This window comes from Homalodisca vitripennis, chromosome 5 (genome assembly GCF_021130785.1).
Source record: "Homalodisca vitripennis isolate AUS2020 chromosome 5, UT_GWSS_2.1, whole genome shotgun sequence".
Lineage (NCBI taxonomy): Eukaryota > Metazoa > Arthropoda > Insecta > Hemiptera > Cicadellidae > Homalodisca > Homalodisca vitripennis.
This window is the reverse complement of record NC_060211.1, coordinates 185000128-185016713: the sequence shown is the minus strand read 5'-3', so window position 1 is coordinate 185016713 and position 16586 is coordinate 185000128. Positions and strand designations below refer to the sequence as shown.

The following is a 16586-nucleotide window of genomic DNA, read 5'->3' as shown; positions in this document are numbered from 1 at the left end:
CAACCCCAAGAATTTGGAGCAAAATTTTTAAAACCCCTTAAAAATATTTCCCGTACTGGAAAATGACTTTAACAAGCAAAAATAATACATTTTGGGCCCGGCTATCAGCTTCCATTTCGATGCTTTTAAAAATTCAATTTTTTCCCAAGGCGTCTTTTTCCCTTTTAAATTAAATTTTTCACAAAATTTGACCTGTGTTAAAAAAGGGGTAAAAAAATCAAAAAAAATACCGGGCCCAATTTTCTTAGCGTCATGTTTAGCAAAATTAGAAAAAGTTTCCTCATCATTTTTAAAATTGTAAACTCCTAATTTATCGAAGATCCTTGGGTTAAGGGAAAAAAATGCCATGATGGGGCAGTTATTTCCTAACATTCTATTGGGGTTTTTGCCCCAGAAAAACTTTAGGGGGGGGGCCCCCCTTTTTTAAACTTTTTGACTTTCGAAAGGCTTTTGGCTTTGTCAAAACCCCCTTTTTTTTTGAGAAAGGTGAAAGTATGGTTTTTTAAAAAATTTTATTAATTTGGGTAATGCGTTCCTCCTGAAACTTCAAAATATTTTAATGGGGTATCACGGGACTGCGGATTTCCCCCGGGCTCTTTTCCCGCCCTTTTTTCTTCATGTGTAACTTTACGGGGGGACGTGACTGGGGTTATACCGCTGTCCTTTTAACTGCTCTAAACTTTTGGGAAAAAACATTGAAAAATTGAGAAGAGTTTTCTGCCTCGCACGGGGACTATAAATTTTAAAAAATCCCAGCTTATTTGTAAAAAGGGGAAAGATCTCCCCTCCGTATTATGAAAAAAACAATATCCCCGAGGGGGGGAAAACAGGTACTTGGGGTATAATTGATAAATATCGTGCTTGGGGACCCCAATTGATTCCTCTACAAAAAAATCTCTTAAAAATTCCTTTTTTCTGAGGGCTTCGCTTTTTCCCCCGGGAAAAGCCCCCAAAAACACAAAATATATACGCCTTTGATAAGTCAAGACGAAACGTATTCCCCTGTTTGGGGGCAGCAATCCTCATTTTTTAACGACCTTTTTTCTTAAAAAAAAGCGATTCCCATATGGGGGTATAAATAAGGGCCAATGACCTCCCCCCCACTCGTTAAAAAATTTTTTTTAAAAATTTTTTTTTTCTAGAAGTTTTTTTAAAAAAATATTATTTATGTAAACATAATTTAAAAAGTAGCTTTAAAAAACTTCGGGGTTTCACCTTTCGGCTCAGAGTCCCTTTGTTAGGGGTGGGTTTTTTTCCAAAATTTAAGGGGAAAAAAGTTTGTAAAATCTTTAAAAAAGCTAAAAAACACGTGACCTGTAAAAAATGTACTAATCTTGGGGGCCCCAATTGTTTTAAGTCAAATATTTTTTTAAAGTTTTCACGCTTTGGGGGTTTTTTTTGGGTTTTTAAAAATTTTTTTTCAATTTTTTTAAATTTCTAAATTGAAGTATATTAAGTATATTTAAAAAATTGAAATAAATTTAGGGTTTTTCCCCCCGTAAAATCCCCCACTTGAAAAAAAAATTTTTTTACCTTTTTTCTGAAAAAAACATTGTAAAAGGTTTCGTCGCTCCGAGGGTGCAAATCTACAGAAATTATAAAAAAAAATTTTTTTTTTTTGGGGTATATAAGGCTTTCCCAAAAAGTTATTGAAAAGTTTCACTTTATTTTCCAACTATGATAAATGATAATTTTTATCCATTAACGTAACAACTACTCGTATTTTTGTCTCACTAAGTTCCTCTTCAAAACACAAATCGGGTTTTTTTGGGGAAAGGGGTCAGGATACTTTTACAAATCTGTAAATGTATCATAAATAAATTATATTTTTTAAAAAAGTATTATTCTCACAATACCCTTTTTAAAACACAAACGGTTTTTCGGAACTGGGGTCAGGGTGCCCAAAAACTGTAAATAATATAAAAAAAAAATTTTATTTTACTCCTATGTTGTCTCACAAAATACCTCTTTAAAAACAAATCGGTTGCTCGGGAAATGGCGTCAGGAGACTTCAAAATCTTTTAAATGAATAAAATAAAAATTTTTTAAAATTTTTTCCCTTTTTGTTTTCCATAAGTATCCTCTTTTAAAAACAAACGGGTTTCCGGAAATGGGTCAGGGTGACTTCAAAAAACTTAAATGAAATAAAAAAAAAATTTTAAAATTAAAATTTTTTTTATGTCTCCCCAAATATCCTCTTAAAAAAAACCCCAAACGGGTTCTCGGAAAAAAGGGGTAGGGGACTTAAAATCTTAAAGAATTAAATAAAATTATATTAAAACCAGTATTTCCAATTCCTCTTTAAAACACAAACGGTTGGGTCGGGGAAAAAGGGGTCAGGGTGACTTCAAAATTTAAAAAAAAATAAATAAAATTAATTATACCCAAGGGATGTCTCACAAGTATCCTTTTAAAACCAAAACGGTTTTTCAACTGGGGTCAGGATGATTCAAAAAACGTAAATGAATAAAAAAAATTATATTTTACTCCTAAAGAAAGTTTTCCTAAAAATTTCCCCTTTTAAAAAAAAAATCGGTTGCTGGAATGGGTAAAACTCACAAACGAAAAGGAAAAAAAAAATTTTTAAGTCCTATGTATTCTCCTAAGTACCCTTAAAACCAAATTTGGTTTTTTGAAGGCGTCAGGAACCACAAAAAAATCTGTAAAAAAATGAATTAAATAAAAGATATTTATACTTTTTTATGTCTCATAAGTATTTTTCTTAAAAACCAAAAATTGCTCCTGCGCAGGAAAACTTAAAAACGTTGAATAAAAAAAAATTTACTGGGATGTAGGGTTTAAAGTTCCTTTCCCCTTGGGCTGAACTGGTTTGTCAGGAAAAGACTTCAAACTGTTGTGTTATAAAAAATTTTTTAAAAAAACCCCTTTGTATTCCTCACAAGTTCCTTTCAAAACACAAATGGTTCCAATGGGTTTTAGGAATGATTCCAAAATCTGAAAAAATTAAATAAAAATTATATTTTTAACCCCCATGTAAAATACCCCAAAAAAAAAACGGGTTTTGGGGGGAACTGGTGGATACTTCCCAAACTAAAGAATTAAATAAAATTATTAATCCCATGATGTCCACTAAATTCCCTTTAAACACAAATTTTTCCCTCGGAATGGCTAGGTGACTTCAAATCTGTAATGAAAAAAAATAAAATTATATTATACTCCCATTATGTTACTAATTTCCTTTTTTAAAAAAAATTTGTCCGGAACCGTCAGGATGCTTACTCTTTAAATTTAGAATAAAATTTATTAATTTGTATTTTCTTGTAAACCTCTTCAAAAACAAATTTTGGTTGTAACTTTAGGGGGATTTTAAAAAATTTTAAAAAATATAAAAAATTTTTTTTTCCATTTGTTACTAAATTTTCAAAACTAAAATTTTGGGGGGAAGGGTAGGATGACTTTTAAAAAATCTTATGAAATAATAAAATTATATTTATCCTTTTAAAAACAAAATTTTAAAATAGTTAATTATATAATAATATACTAATATTAAAACATATACATTATTTTAAAAAATTCTTTTGCAATAAAAATTGGTTTTTTCAAATGAGGGCCGGGGTCTAATAATTTTTAATATGCAAAATTTTTTTTATTAAACATATTAGCTCATTTAATCCTAATAAATCAGTTTTTAAATTTTAAAGGGGTTTTAAAAAAATCATATTTTTATTATTTCTTAACTATAAGTTAAAGTACAAAAAATTTTATAGAAAACATGATAATTTTTGAGTATAAAATAGTTTAAACCAATTTTAAAACAAAAAATCCCTTATATTATCTTGTATATTTTTTTAAAACTTTTTATTATTAAAAATCTATTTTTTTCCCGGTAAAATTTTTTCATTTTTTTTTATTTGGAAATTTGTGTTTTAAAAAATACATACCGTAAAAACTAATTTGGCCTTATATTCAGAATGAAAGAACAAAAAAAATAATAACCCAATTTGTTAAAATAAACAAATTCAATGTGTTTAAAATGGTCATGTTTGCTTTATTAGGTTTTTTGTACTTAATTGTCATGATAATCCTGTCCGTAAATTTGTGAAAACAGTGGAAAAAAGATTTATGGTTGAAGATTTTAAAAACGGGTTAACTGTTTATTCAATTTTATAAAAAAGTCCCCAATTTTATTTTAAAAGTCCTTTACAGGATAGATAATCCCCGTACGACAGGGCAAGAAACTACCGAACTGGGGACATTCCAAGCCAAAAACCTTGCCTTCACCAGTTCCCTATTGAATTAAACCATTCCCCCCTTCTCCCTTTAAAGTTTACAACTCGTTTAAATCCTATAATGGGTTTAAATTTTTAGTTTTGGGTAAAATTAGGGCCCAATATAAAAACTACTCCCAATCATGGGAAGTTGGCAAAAAAGTGTTAAAATGTATGATTTTGATTTTAAACTTTTTTTTAATGTTTGCTCCCAAATTTGCTACAGAAATATATTTTTCTCTCAAAACTACAATATTTACAACTTTTGGGGAAATATCTTGAAAACCGTTGTAAAAATGTCCTCCGGGGTTTTACACTGCTTTTAGGATTCGATTGCCACGGGGCTAAATTAGTTAAAATAGCGCAGTCAAATCCTGCTTGGGGTTGCCTTTTTTTAAACCCAAAGGACCTTTTTTGTATCGATCTCCCCCCTTTATTCTTTTTAAAATTTGAACCGGTAGGAGTTTGGATTTATTTGGTGTTGGTACACTCGATAATGGTCTCCGATTATATCGTGCAATGTAATACTGTCAGATTCGTGATGAAATAAGTCCAAGTTTTGAGGTTACTTGGTGCCATGTATACTTGACCACGGCATCCGAGTATCTTGTACCCTTTTTGACATGAAGCAAGATAACGCTGGGGTTTTATTTTGTTCTCAAGAACAAGATGTTGAGAAACCTCTCATTGCACTTATTCTAAAAGATCCTTTGCTCTTACTACAGAGCGCAATGTTCTATACTAGATGTGAATGGTTTGAGTCTAGGTGACGTTCCCTGTATCAGCCTCCTTCATATTTATGTCTTCTAGCACTAGTCTATATCTAGAGCAGCTCTCTCATTACATCATCAACATCCATCAAGGGTGGGAGTGAAATAGATTTTCAAAATACAAAAATGTAACTTCATCTCAAGTTTTATAATTATTTAAGGGCCTTGTAAATAAAATACTAACTACTACCAAAATACTACTACTTGTACTAGTGACCAAAACTAAGTGATTGAAAAAAAGGTATTTAGTAGGTTTTTTTATGATAATGTGCAAATCTAATTTTAATCAATAGTTCTAGCCTTTCAACAAAACAAGAAAGCAATATTCATAGTTATAATGCTACATAAATTACTCTACATACTCCATAACAAATTTGACATACGTATATTGCAATATTTAATTTCTATGAGAAATTACCTGTTGATAACAAAAATGTGGCCTTGCTGGTTCTTTCTCTTATCCATTGACTTTAGGTATTCTCTAGTACAGATGCAGACCGCTAACAGATTCAGATGAAACATGTTACGCCACTGCTCTGTGACACCTCCTGCAATAAAAGTTGCCCGTGTTATAATTTGATGTGGACAGCTCTTTCTCTTTGTCCATAGACGAGTTATAAAAGAACATAGCCGCTCGATCTAAGACATCAGACATTCCATTTTAATATGAGAGTTTCATATCCTCGGTAAGGCTCCCAGGCCAGTGGCCCACGAGGACGTGCAGATTAAGTGAGAAAAGAGAATAATGCTATATTTCCCTGCTATTAAGTTAACGGTCATAATATAGGTTAAATGATATCTCGGAGCAAGATTACTTTTTGGCACGGGATGCGAATTACCATATAATACAACATGTAAAAAATTTACATGAAGAATAGATAAGATTTCAGATCTCGGAACGTAGTGTTACTGATTTGGTAAGTCACTGAACGACGGTAAATATTTGGAAAAAAATCCTGTTTCTTTCATATAAAATTAATAATGTCATTAACATATCTAAATGGATATAAATGTATGGCGCTGGTTGATAAAAATAATTATTAAAATATGGTTTCAAAATTGGCGAAGAACTGCACCGTCTCCAATTTAGTTTGAATTATAGTGTATCCAATGTTATATTATTATGGACAATGGCCAGGAGGCTCCGTTACTTGCTTCAAACCTGAAAGCAATCAAATCAAATCGATATCTTTACTACATGAGTTCAGCAGAGACGGTTCAAACTTTTGGGAACAAGGAGTCTCAAATTTATAAGGTATATTAAGGCCGTAAATGCAATATATCTCAACTATCCCAAAGTTTATGTGTGCCAAGGTGAAAGCGAAGCTAGATACCTTGAGAGATCTCAAGCTTTGGAACCGTGTCTGTCTGTTTGTAACCATATACACACTACATGCGATGTATTGAGATAATCTCTTCACGAAGTGGATAAAATAAACCGGCATAGAAGGACCAAAATGACGATCAGTTGTCACGCAGGACAGATAAACAAACGAACGGACTTTCCTTTTATCCTTTAACCCCAAAACTCAATTAAGTTCTTCCTTAGACTGAGAGGAACACATAAAACGGTTTCGCGCCTTTAAAACCTTCCTATCAACAGTTATCGCATATACGGACTGACAGACGTCAAGAAGACGGGCGAAATCTCCTTTAACATTTGGCTCCACATTAATACTCCTCTTTCTTCTGCTAAGAGTTTGGATCCTCTAGGACCTTTCTATTAGAGTTACTCAACAGTTAGACAGACAGAAGACAGAAGGACAACGACACGATTTTAAGAAGGTCCTGTTGGTCCGTAATAAGAGTTTAAAACGTACGAACACGAATCGTGTATGGAATTGATCATTTAGATCTTGAATAGAATTTAGAAATTCTCTAAACTGAGCCAAAGTCTGAAAGTGTGAATTTTCTTTGTCAATTAAAAGCTGTTCAAATTATAAAGATAGAAATGTTACGTGTTAGTTAAGTTTAAAATTAGGTAGTTAAAATCATTATTGGTGTATTGTATTAATTTGCACTACTTATGGTACATTTATTAGGTGAATCGTAAATCAAATGTAGTCGAATGCATATTATTTGTCACAGTAATATATTTTATATTCTTAAGCTAGTAATAAACATAACATGCGCCAAGAGACAATCGTGCTTTTACATCGTGTCCGTAATTGTTATTTATTATATTAATTAATGCGATAATATATTTCTTAGAATATTATAAAGATGTTTTATAAGTACTCTTGACTTTAAATTAACTATAAGTGTCAGGATCATTAACGTGGTAAGAACACAACAACATTCACTAACTGGGCTGGCCAATTAACCTACAAAATAATTCTTGTAGAGCACACAGGTGGCCATTCGTTCTTGCGTATCTTGACGAGGCTTATCAGTCAGCCGGCCACGTTATCAATTATAGCCGCTTTGTGGCTCAGAGGCATAGTGGAAGAATTACTATCACAAGATCCTGAGTTCGATCCCAGCCCACGCTCAATACTTTTTGCTTGGGTATTTAATTTGTGTAAATTTGTTTTATCATTATAATATCTGGAAGAGATAAATTACATCCTTTATTAAATTTTAAATAAATATTTATTTTTATATTGACAAAAAACACACAAAATGACTTTTGAATTAATAAAAAATTCAGGTAAACAATATCTTAGAATAAAAATCATATAAATTTCGAGAGTACAGAACTCTCGCCAAAGGAAGATATATCCTGGCGGTGCTGCGCAAAAGATTGCAATAGTTTGGTCAGAAACAGACAGCAATATATCAGTTATTTTAAAAGAGAAACACGACCACAGCATAAAAACCCACTACTCTAGCCCTATGACAACAAATATACGCGGCGATCGGAGTCCGCCTCCTCATCTCCGGCTGCTGCCCCAGCACCGCACCTCCAGACTGCACTGCCGCCCGACCCTATCACACCGGTTGCCGCATTATTGCAGTCTTCTTCCCCGATACCGACCGCACCTTCACACTGCACTTTCGGCCTCACTCGACACCGACACCCTTGCCGACGACACCTACACCATCGCTGCCTACAAACACCGTCCAGATCTAATATCATGAAGGAGAATGAAGTATTAAAAGAAGAAATAAAGTCACTGCAAGAAACAGTTAAAAATCATTCTAGACCATTCCATAGAGTCCTGATCAGCGTCTCTACTTAAATATACAACCGAAAATGTTTTCCTACAAATCACATTAAACCAGCGAATAACCCGAATAAAATTCTCACCCATCAAGGAACTCAAACCATGATTGAAACATCATCTAAAAGTATTCAAACTTCTAAACCAGAACGTGACGATGAATTAAATGAATTAAAAAACCACCACATGCACTTACAAGTACCTGTAATAATTGTAAATTGTTGACAGAAGAAACACAAAAAAATGGTTTTATCAATTCGCTGTTTAGAAGAAGAAATTAAATCCCTCAAAAACAGTAACTCCGAAATTAAATCCACCCAACAAATGGTGTGTCGACGTTTCTACTGAATAATCGCTTTGAAACCTCTTTCAGATCCTGAAAATGACTATGGCGACTATAAGACCGTACTAAATAAAAAGCGAAAAAGATCATGTAAACGAAACAATAAAAAGTCTTCGAATAAATTAAATCAGAACAGGAAAATACCTAAGAGGAAACCTGATCAAGCCTACCATCGTTCTCCCGTTCAAGAATATTGCTGTAATAGGTGATAGTCATGCCCGTGGACTCGCAGCATATGTGCAGAAAGCCATCTCCTACAAGACTAATGGTCACGGGGTTGTGTAAACCTGGTGCTGGTCTTCTAGAAGTCGCGCCCACCTCGGTCCCTCCTGCCGGGCATTGCTACGTCCTTCTCGCGGGGACGAATGATGTGGCAACTGGGAGTCAGCATATCATTTTCAAGCATATGGAAACTGTCCTAGAAAACTGCAGCAAACACTCCAAGGTGCTGATCTCACACTTCTTCCCAGGCATGACCTGCCCTCCAGCAGCCCCCATTCACGACACCGTCGCCTTGGTTAATAACTTTATCCAAGAACTCTGCGACCGGCCACGAGGGAACGAGCATGATTGACATCAGCGACATACACCGACACCACTTCACACCCCATGGCCTTCACTTAACTGACAGCGGAAAGAGACTGCTTTCCTGTCAAATTGTCAAAGGCTTGATGAGTATTCCACTACGTCCACTCAATCTCGCAGGCCTGTCACAGTGACCAGATCATCGGAAGACACCATGATGCTTTCCTGCCTCAAACCCAGCGATCCCGGTACACCCCAAAACACTGCCTCATGAAAGCTACGCCGATGGCTGTAAGGGACTCTGGACAGCAGCGGATCTCATCTGTGCAACAGACGAACTCTACAAACACTGACAATAAAACCAGTTTTTTTTAGGGAACCCACTCTCAACCACAAATCAAAAATTGACTGACAAAAATCGGAAGAATTAAAAAATCAAAATTGAATTACACAAATTGAGAATAAAGTGACATTATTTCATCAGAATGCCACAAATGGCTACAAACAAAGTGGATGAGCTAACTCTCTTGTGCGAGGAACTCAATCCTGACATGCTAGTTATTACCCGAACATGGTTTTAAACACTAGCAATATTGCCATTTTCAAAATTCAAAATTATCAATTGGCAAATTTTTACTGCCGACCTCAGCCAAAGGAGGAGGGGGTTGCAGTTTTTGTGCGGAATAACTTTTCGTTTACCCCTCACAACTTTCACGAGACAACAGACAAACACTTAGAAATTAACTGGGGTAAACGTACAAACAAACAACACTCCATTGCTCATAATTGGAGTATACAGGTCCCCATAACGGAAATCGAAGAACATTTTTTTTCAAAATTTGAAGATATACTGACAGACGTAAACAAGGAAAGAACAAAATTTCATTGTCATGGGCGACTTCAATATCGACATTTTATTGTGGAAGCCCCTATGACAAAACGCTTCGCTGACTTGCTGGGGTCTTTCGGTCTCGTCTGGTCAATAGAGGAACGACAAGAGTAACCGCCATTCGGCGAAAGCTATTGATAACATCGTCACCAACATAACTGACTGTAAGGTGTTAGTGATCAACACAGCCATCTCGGACCATTACGGCCAACAGGCCATAATCAAAGGTCACGAGTTTAACACGGGATCCAATCAACAAAAAGACAATCAGAAACACGAGGCCCACAAACATCGCGCTTCTAAACTCTCTGCTATCGCGAGAGAGAGTTGGAAATTTCTAAATTTTTATGATCCCGTAGAACAGCAATTTGAATCTTTTCGAAGAAGAAACGTTTAACTTTTACCTGAATGTGAGCTGTCCCTTAAAAATAACACAACAAAGGCCGAGAACACGAAAGTGCTTATGGATTACCAAAGGTATATTAATTTCACGAGAGAAATTTAATTGTTTTCTCTCAGAAATCTCCAAGCACTCAGCAAACCTAGAATTTAAAATATTTTTTCAAAATTACAAACGAATTTACAGAAAGGTGATCAGAGCTGCTAAAGCATATGACACCACCAAAGCATTGCTCACGTCCAAAAATGTTTCAAAAACCACTTGGGCCATAATTAACAATAAAAATGCACATTCCGACAAACGAATTGAAATACAGATTGGAAATGAACGAGTCAGTGATTCCACTAGGGTCGCTGATGAGTTCAACAAATATTTTGCTTCGGTTGGAGGTGACCAAGGACTCAGTCCGCGTCAAACCCCAGTCGTTCCCCCCATTAGTACGGAGCCCACTAGCCTCCATGGTTTTGTCTCCGGTTACAGAGGAGGAAATTGCCACAGTGATGGGAAATTTTCCATCCAAAAAAGTCTAATGATTTGAATTACGTGTCAACGTGGCTTCTAAAACAGTGCTCAAGTCATTTGTTGAAGCCACTTGAACACCTAATTAATATCTCTTTTCGCTCTGGAACTTTTCCCTCCTCTCTCAAAACGGCAAAAGTCACCCCAGTATTCAAAAAAGGCGACCCATATTCCGTACAAAATTACCGCCCGATTTCGATCTTGCCGTCTTTCAGCAAAGTTTTTGAAAAGGTCTTTTTAATTCGGATCGTGAATTTTTTGGAGAGTCACAAACTGCTATCAATAAATCAGTTCGGATTCCGAAGTAGAAAGTCAACATTAGACGCAGTCGTGCGTCTAGTTGACTTGATAGTAGATGGACTTGAAGGTCAAAGAGACACACTTAGTGTGTTTCTAGACTTATCGAAAGCTTTTGACTGCGTTGATCATTACACCTTGACTAACAAATTGGAATATTACGGGATACGGGGGAGTGCCTCTCGATTGGCTCAAATCGTATCTTAGTGATAGAAAACAATTCGTCAAAATTTCAAACGTGCAGTCGGGGGAGGAGTGCCTGAGTTGTGGAGTCCCTCAAGGTTCCATACTCGGTCCGCTTCTCTTCTTATTGTATGTCAATGACACTGGCTCATCGCTTAATAAAGGGCAAATTGTCCAGTACGCAGATGACACGACTCTCTGTTTCAGCTCAAAATCAATATCAGAACTGGAAATTGAGACATTCACAGAGCTCAACAATACAATCCAGCACTTCAACGAGCTCAATCTCAAAAACAAACCCATCAAAGTCAACTTTCATCAAATTTTTGTTTGCGAAATACAGACTCAAATTGGAATCCAACAGTCATGTTGGATGAAACTGAAGTCGAACACGTACTCTCGACTAAATTCCTTGGGATGTACCTAGATAGAGGGCTGACATGGAATTCTCACGTTGACAGTGTCTGTTCAAAGCTGTCTTCAGGCATTTATGTTCTGAGGCAGCTCTCCAAATACTGCCCAATTCAGGTACTGATGACTGCATATTATGGAATAATCTACCCACATCTCTCGTACGGAGTGATCTTGTGGGGAGGTTGTGCAAACACACATTTTCAAAGAATTTTCACCCTGCAGAAAAAAGCAGTTAGAATAATTGCAAAACTTCAACAGAGAGAGTCGTGCAGACCAGTATTCAAAAATCTCAAACTGTTGACGCTTCCCTGCCTTTATATTCTGGAAACAACTCTTTTTTTCAAATCAAAATGCGAGGTCATAAGAGGTAGTGACGTACACTCTTATGACACTAGAGGCAGGAATAACTACCGTACTGGAAGACACAGGACGGTGGCTTATGAACGATTGCCTTCGCAGGCAGGAGTTCAGTTCGTCAACAAATTACCAAATTCGATAAAAAATGCCACAATGCCTAAGGCATTTAAAACTCGTCTGAAAACCGCGCTAATCTCTAAAGCTTTTTATAGTACAGACGAGTTTATGGCAAACGATTGGGGGACCACCTAATTGGCTAGCCATGTGATTAGAGTGGGAAAATTGTGTAATGAAATGAGAATTTGGGTGTGAATGAAAAACTGTAAGTCTGAATGAGAGCCACTGTAGTGATGAGTGCAAAATTTTAGCTTTAAAATGTTATGACGATTGCGATGCAATTTGTATTGTTTTTATGCAATAAAACATTGAATTGAAACATTGAATTGAATTGAAAAAAAAAACCGAACACTTTTCCAATTTTGTAAATATATCAAACTTTTCTTAGAAGATACCAACGGAAATAGGAGGTATAATGGTTTCATAGTCTTATTAAGAACTTTTTACTTACATTTCAAAACATTTAAAATTATGGGCAAGACATATATTTTAAGGAAAATAAAACAATAAATAAAAAACCTTAATGTATATAAAGGCAATATATTAACAGTATAGAATCGTGAGTATATCGTATAAGGAATGTGTTTATATTTACACTTTTACAGTACCACCACCAAATACCACCAAATATATGCTGGCTTTGCTATGGTATATATTTGCCACCCTTTTGTACTACACCAAACCCCTAATTTGTTAATATTGTAACTTACACTGGATACTTGCCTTGTATTGTGTTTAGATCTGATGTCCCAGCATTGTTAACTAGTACATCTGCGCCACCTAGTTCCTTTTCTACCCAATCAAAGGCGGCCAAAATATCTTCTTCTTGTTTTAAATCACACTTCACAGGATGAAACTTCCCAGGCTCATTAGCTTGCGTTAGTTGAGCAGCTAATTCCTAAAACCGATAAATTATAATTTAAACAAGAAATTATGACTAACCGACCACAAACTTTAGGTTGACCTTTAGCTCTTATCCTTCCATCAATCATAAGTCCAAGACTTCACAGCGCTCATAAAAACTTCATAATTCTGTCTTTTTTTAAATATTATAAGCTCAAGGGATTTGATTGAATGCAGATTAGTGTACGCGTTTTTAACATTATTTAGTAATTTTTACAATTAATAACGCAAACAAGTTGTTAAATAATAAATATATTTTTTCTGCTCTAAAAATAATGTACATATTGTTAACCATGTTATTTTATAGACTTTTCTTTCTTTTTTTGCGTGAAAGATACAACTGAAAGCCTTGTGTGAAATACAAGATTTAATTTAACTTAAATTAACAAACAAACAAAATAAATGAGTATTTTTAATTAGTTTTAAATTAATTCAATCATAATATTTTGTACTATTAAATGTCCTGTAAGGCAAATTTTAAGGGTACAATTACCTCCATTTTGTCCTGCCTCCTGGCCAGCCCCACCACGACCATCCCATGATGTACCAGAGCCTGAGCTATAGCAGCCCCTATACCTGCACTGGCCCCTGTCACTATAGCAACCTTACCTTTCCACTGATCCATGCTCAACTGGTACAACTGTGAGTGCCTTATCAAGCAGATATCGATTATCTCGTATCACGTGAACAGTTTTATCTCAAGTACACATTTTACAAACCTCCGCAGCTCACTTACAAGGGCTCATGTTTGTGATATAGAACTAGTACAACACTTTTGTGGGATAATATAATTCTCGCCCGTTTTATTGAGGCCTTTACTGAACATAAAAAAGATTTTTAAATCGACGCAAGGAATTACTAAGCATAGTAGAGTATGAGGTGATGAGGCGAGTTATGAGTATTTATGTGAATGAATGAATGAATAACAGAATTTCAAAAAATTAGAAAGTTAGGTTAGTTATTTATTTTTTTATCTACGGTAGAGTGTCAAAGACATAAATTTCTTTAATCAGTTATGATTAGGAGCATTTTATTAGCGAAATAATTTATCATTATTGGACTTTTATTAGTTTATGAAGAAGTAATAACAAAATACGTATATTAATGGACCAAAATATTATTTTAAACGGACATTTAATAAATGACTTGCAAACACCTTGTGATTGCCGTTTTTTCCCTAATAGAGGATTGGCATTCAATTCAAGTTGGAGGTCAAATGTGGTTTATAATATTGTTTGTAATTAGTTTACTCAATATTTCTCTGCGTGGACTCCTGTACCCACTGTTTAGTGGGAGACATTCTCTACAGGGTCGAAAGCCTGTTTGTACTGAATAGGCAAACAAACAGTTCCTTTAAAGAAGGCGCTTTTTGCGAGAAAAACATTATATGCTTAACTGCTATATTTAACTGCATTTAATTGTGGATCTGATGGTTGGTTTTACATGCTACGCTAAAATATGGTCTGAAAAAAGAGGGAATAAAAATGTATATCTTTCTTAGAAGAATTTCCTCCATCAGTTAAAAATAACCTGATTGTCAACTTGTACAATCCAACCTTTCTGTCAGCTCTTAATTATTATCGAGGCCCCGGTTTGTTATGACCCCCTGATAAAGCAACATTGCTGCCTACAGCAGGCCACTACCTTTAGTGAGTCACGTTTATGATCCCCTGTTGATCAGTTTAACATGATGTAGCCTTAAATCAACCAATATTGAGGTCATTTTGATCACGTGTAGTTTTGTGTGTCCAAACTTTGTAATCATTAGTTGGTTGACAATTTTTTACTTTAGTATAAATAGGCAACTAACTAAGATGAAGCCGAGTATAAAATGAAAGTAAGTGTTGTTATTTACAACTTTTGAATTCGAAAATTTTAATTGTTAATAATAAACAAGGCCGTCTGACGTAAAAACATTGTAAATGTTTTAGTTATTTTAAGTCTACTTGTAATTCAGAACAAATGTATAATTTAAATTTTTTTTAAACTGCATAAGGTACGTTTTGATGCTTATGAGGTCAATAAATACATCGTGTATTATCTAAAATAATTTTGATTGTATCTTAGGATAAGATATACAATTTAAAACAATACGTTGTAGTGTACATTTATAACTCGTAGTCTACTAAGCTGTAGATGTATCTACCGTGTCCGTGACCACACTGCACAAACTATCTGCACTGGCATTATGTACATAACATCAAGGGATGGATGATGCATGCCCATGCTCCAATCAACGCTGCACTATGCATGACCTGTCACAGAGGGATATAATGCGCCTGGACTATGCACTTAACCAACATTAATGGCCGTTTATTCACGGAACAAGAAGCATCAGTGGAATGGAGAGTTTAGATTGAATACACAAGTGTATCTATGTGTTGAGATATATGTCATACCTCAGTAGCTACTGGGAATTGAATCTTCACCCAGTATTTTATTGTTACTGATTAATTTACTGTTAAAGTACTAGTTTATTCACGGAAACAAAGAACAGATCGGTGGAAGGGAGAGTTTAGATTGAATACACAAGTGTATCTATGTGTTGTTACATACCCTCAGTAGCTACTGAATGAATCTTCACCCCAGTATTTTTATTGTTACTGATATAATTTATACTGTTAAAGTACTAGTTATTCACGGAACCAAGAAGCATCAGTGGAATGGAGAGTTTAGATTGAATACAACAGTGTATCTATGTGTTGTTACATACCTCAGTAGCTACTGAATTGATCTTCACCCAGTATTTATTGTTACTGATTAATTTACTGTTTAAAGTACTAGTTTATTACACTGGAAACAAGAAGCATCAGTGGAATGGAGAGTTTAGATTGAATACACAAGTGTATCTATGTGTTGTTACATACCTCAGTAGCTACTGAATGATCTTCACCCCAGTATTTTATTGTTACTGATTAATTTTACTGTTAAAGTACTAGTTTATTCACGGAACAAGAAGCATCGGTGGAATGGAGAGTTTAGATTGAATACACAAGTGTATCTATGTGTTGTTACATACCAGATCAGTAGCTAGCTGAATGATCTTCACCCAGTATTTTATGTTACTGATATAATTTTACTGTTAAAGTAACTAGTTTATTCACGGAACAAGAAGCATCGGTGGAATGGAGAGTTTTAGATGTAATACACAAGTGTATCTATGCAGGTTTGTTACATACCTCAGTAAGCTACTGAATGATCTTCACCCAGTATTTTTATTGTGTTACTGATTAATTTACTGTTAAAGTACTAGTTTATTCACGGAACAACGAAGCCCATCAGTGGAATGGAGAGTTTAGATTGAATACACAAGTGTACCTATGTTTTTGTTACATACCTCAGTAGCTACTGAATGATCTTCATCCAGTATTTTATTGTTACTGATTAATTTACTGTTAAAGTACTAGTTTATTCTAAAGTTATATTTCATAAATGTATCATAAACGGTAGAAGCACGCGTTGAAGGCTCATGACAT

General features: G+C 34.9%; 1 protein-coding gene across 3 annotated transcripts in view; it reads right to left on the bottom strand.

Annotated features, from left to right (window-relative positions):
- Positions 1 to 13742, bottom strand: part of LOC124363319 (farnesol dehydrogenase-like) — a 58377-nt gene extending 44635 nt beyond the window's left edge. For all 3 annotated transcript variants that reach the window (XM_046818563.1, XM_046818562.1, XM_046818561.1), the window contains exons 1-3: positions 13604 to 13742; positions 12931 to 13105; positions 5418 to 5547 (exon numbers count right to left, since the gene is read on the bottom strand). In XM_046818563.1, the coding sequence (XP_046674519.1) occupies positions 5418 to 5547; positions 12931 to 13105; positions 13604 to 13735 (437 nt within the window). In that variant the 5' untranslated portion in view covers positions 13736 to 13742. The remainder of the gene's footprint in view (positions 1 to 5417; positions 5548 to 12930; positions 13106 to 13603) is intronic.
- Positions 13743 to 16586: the final 2844 nt, after the last annotated feature.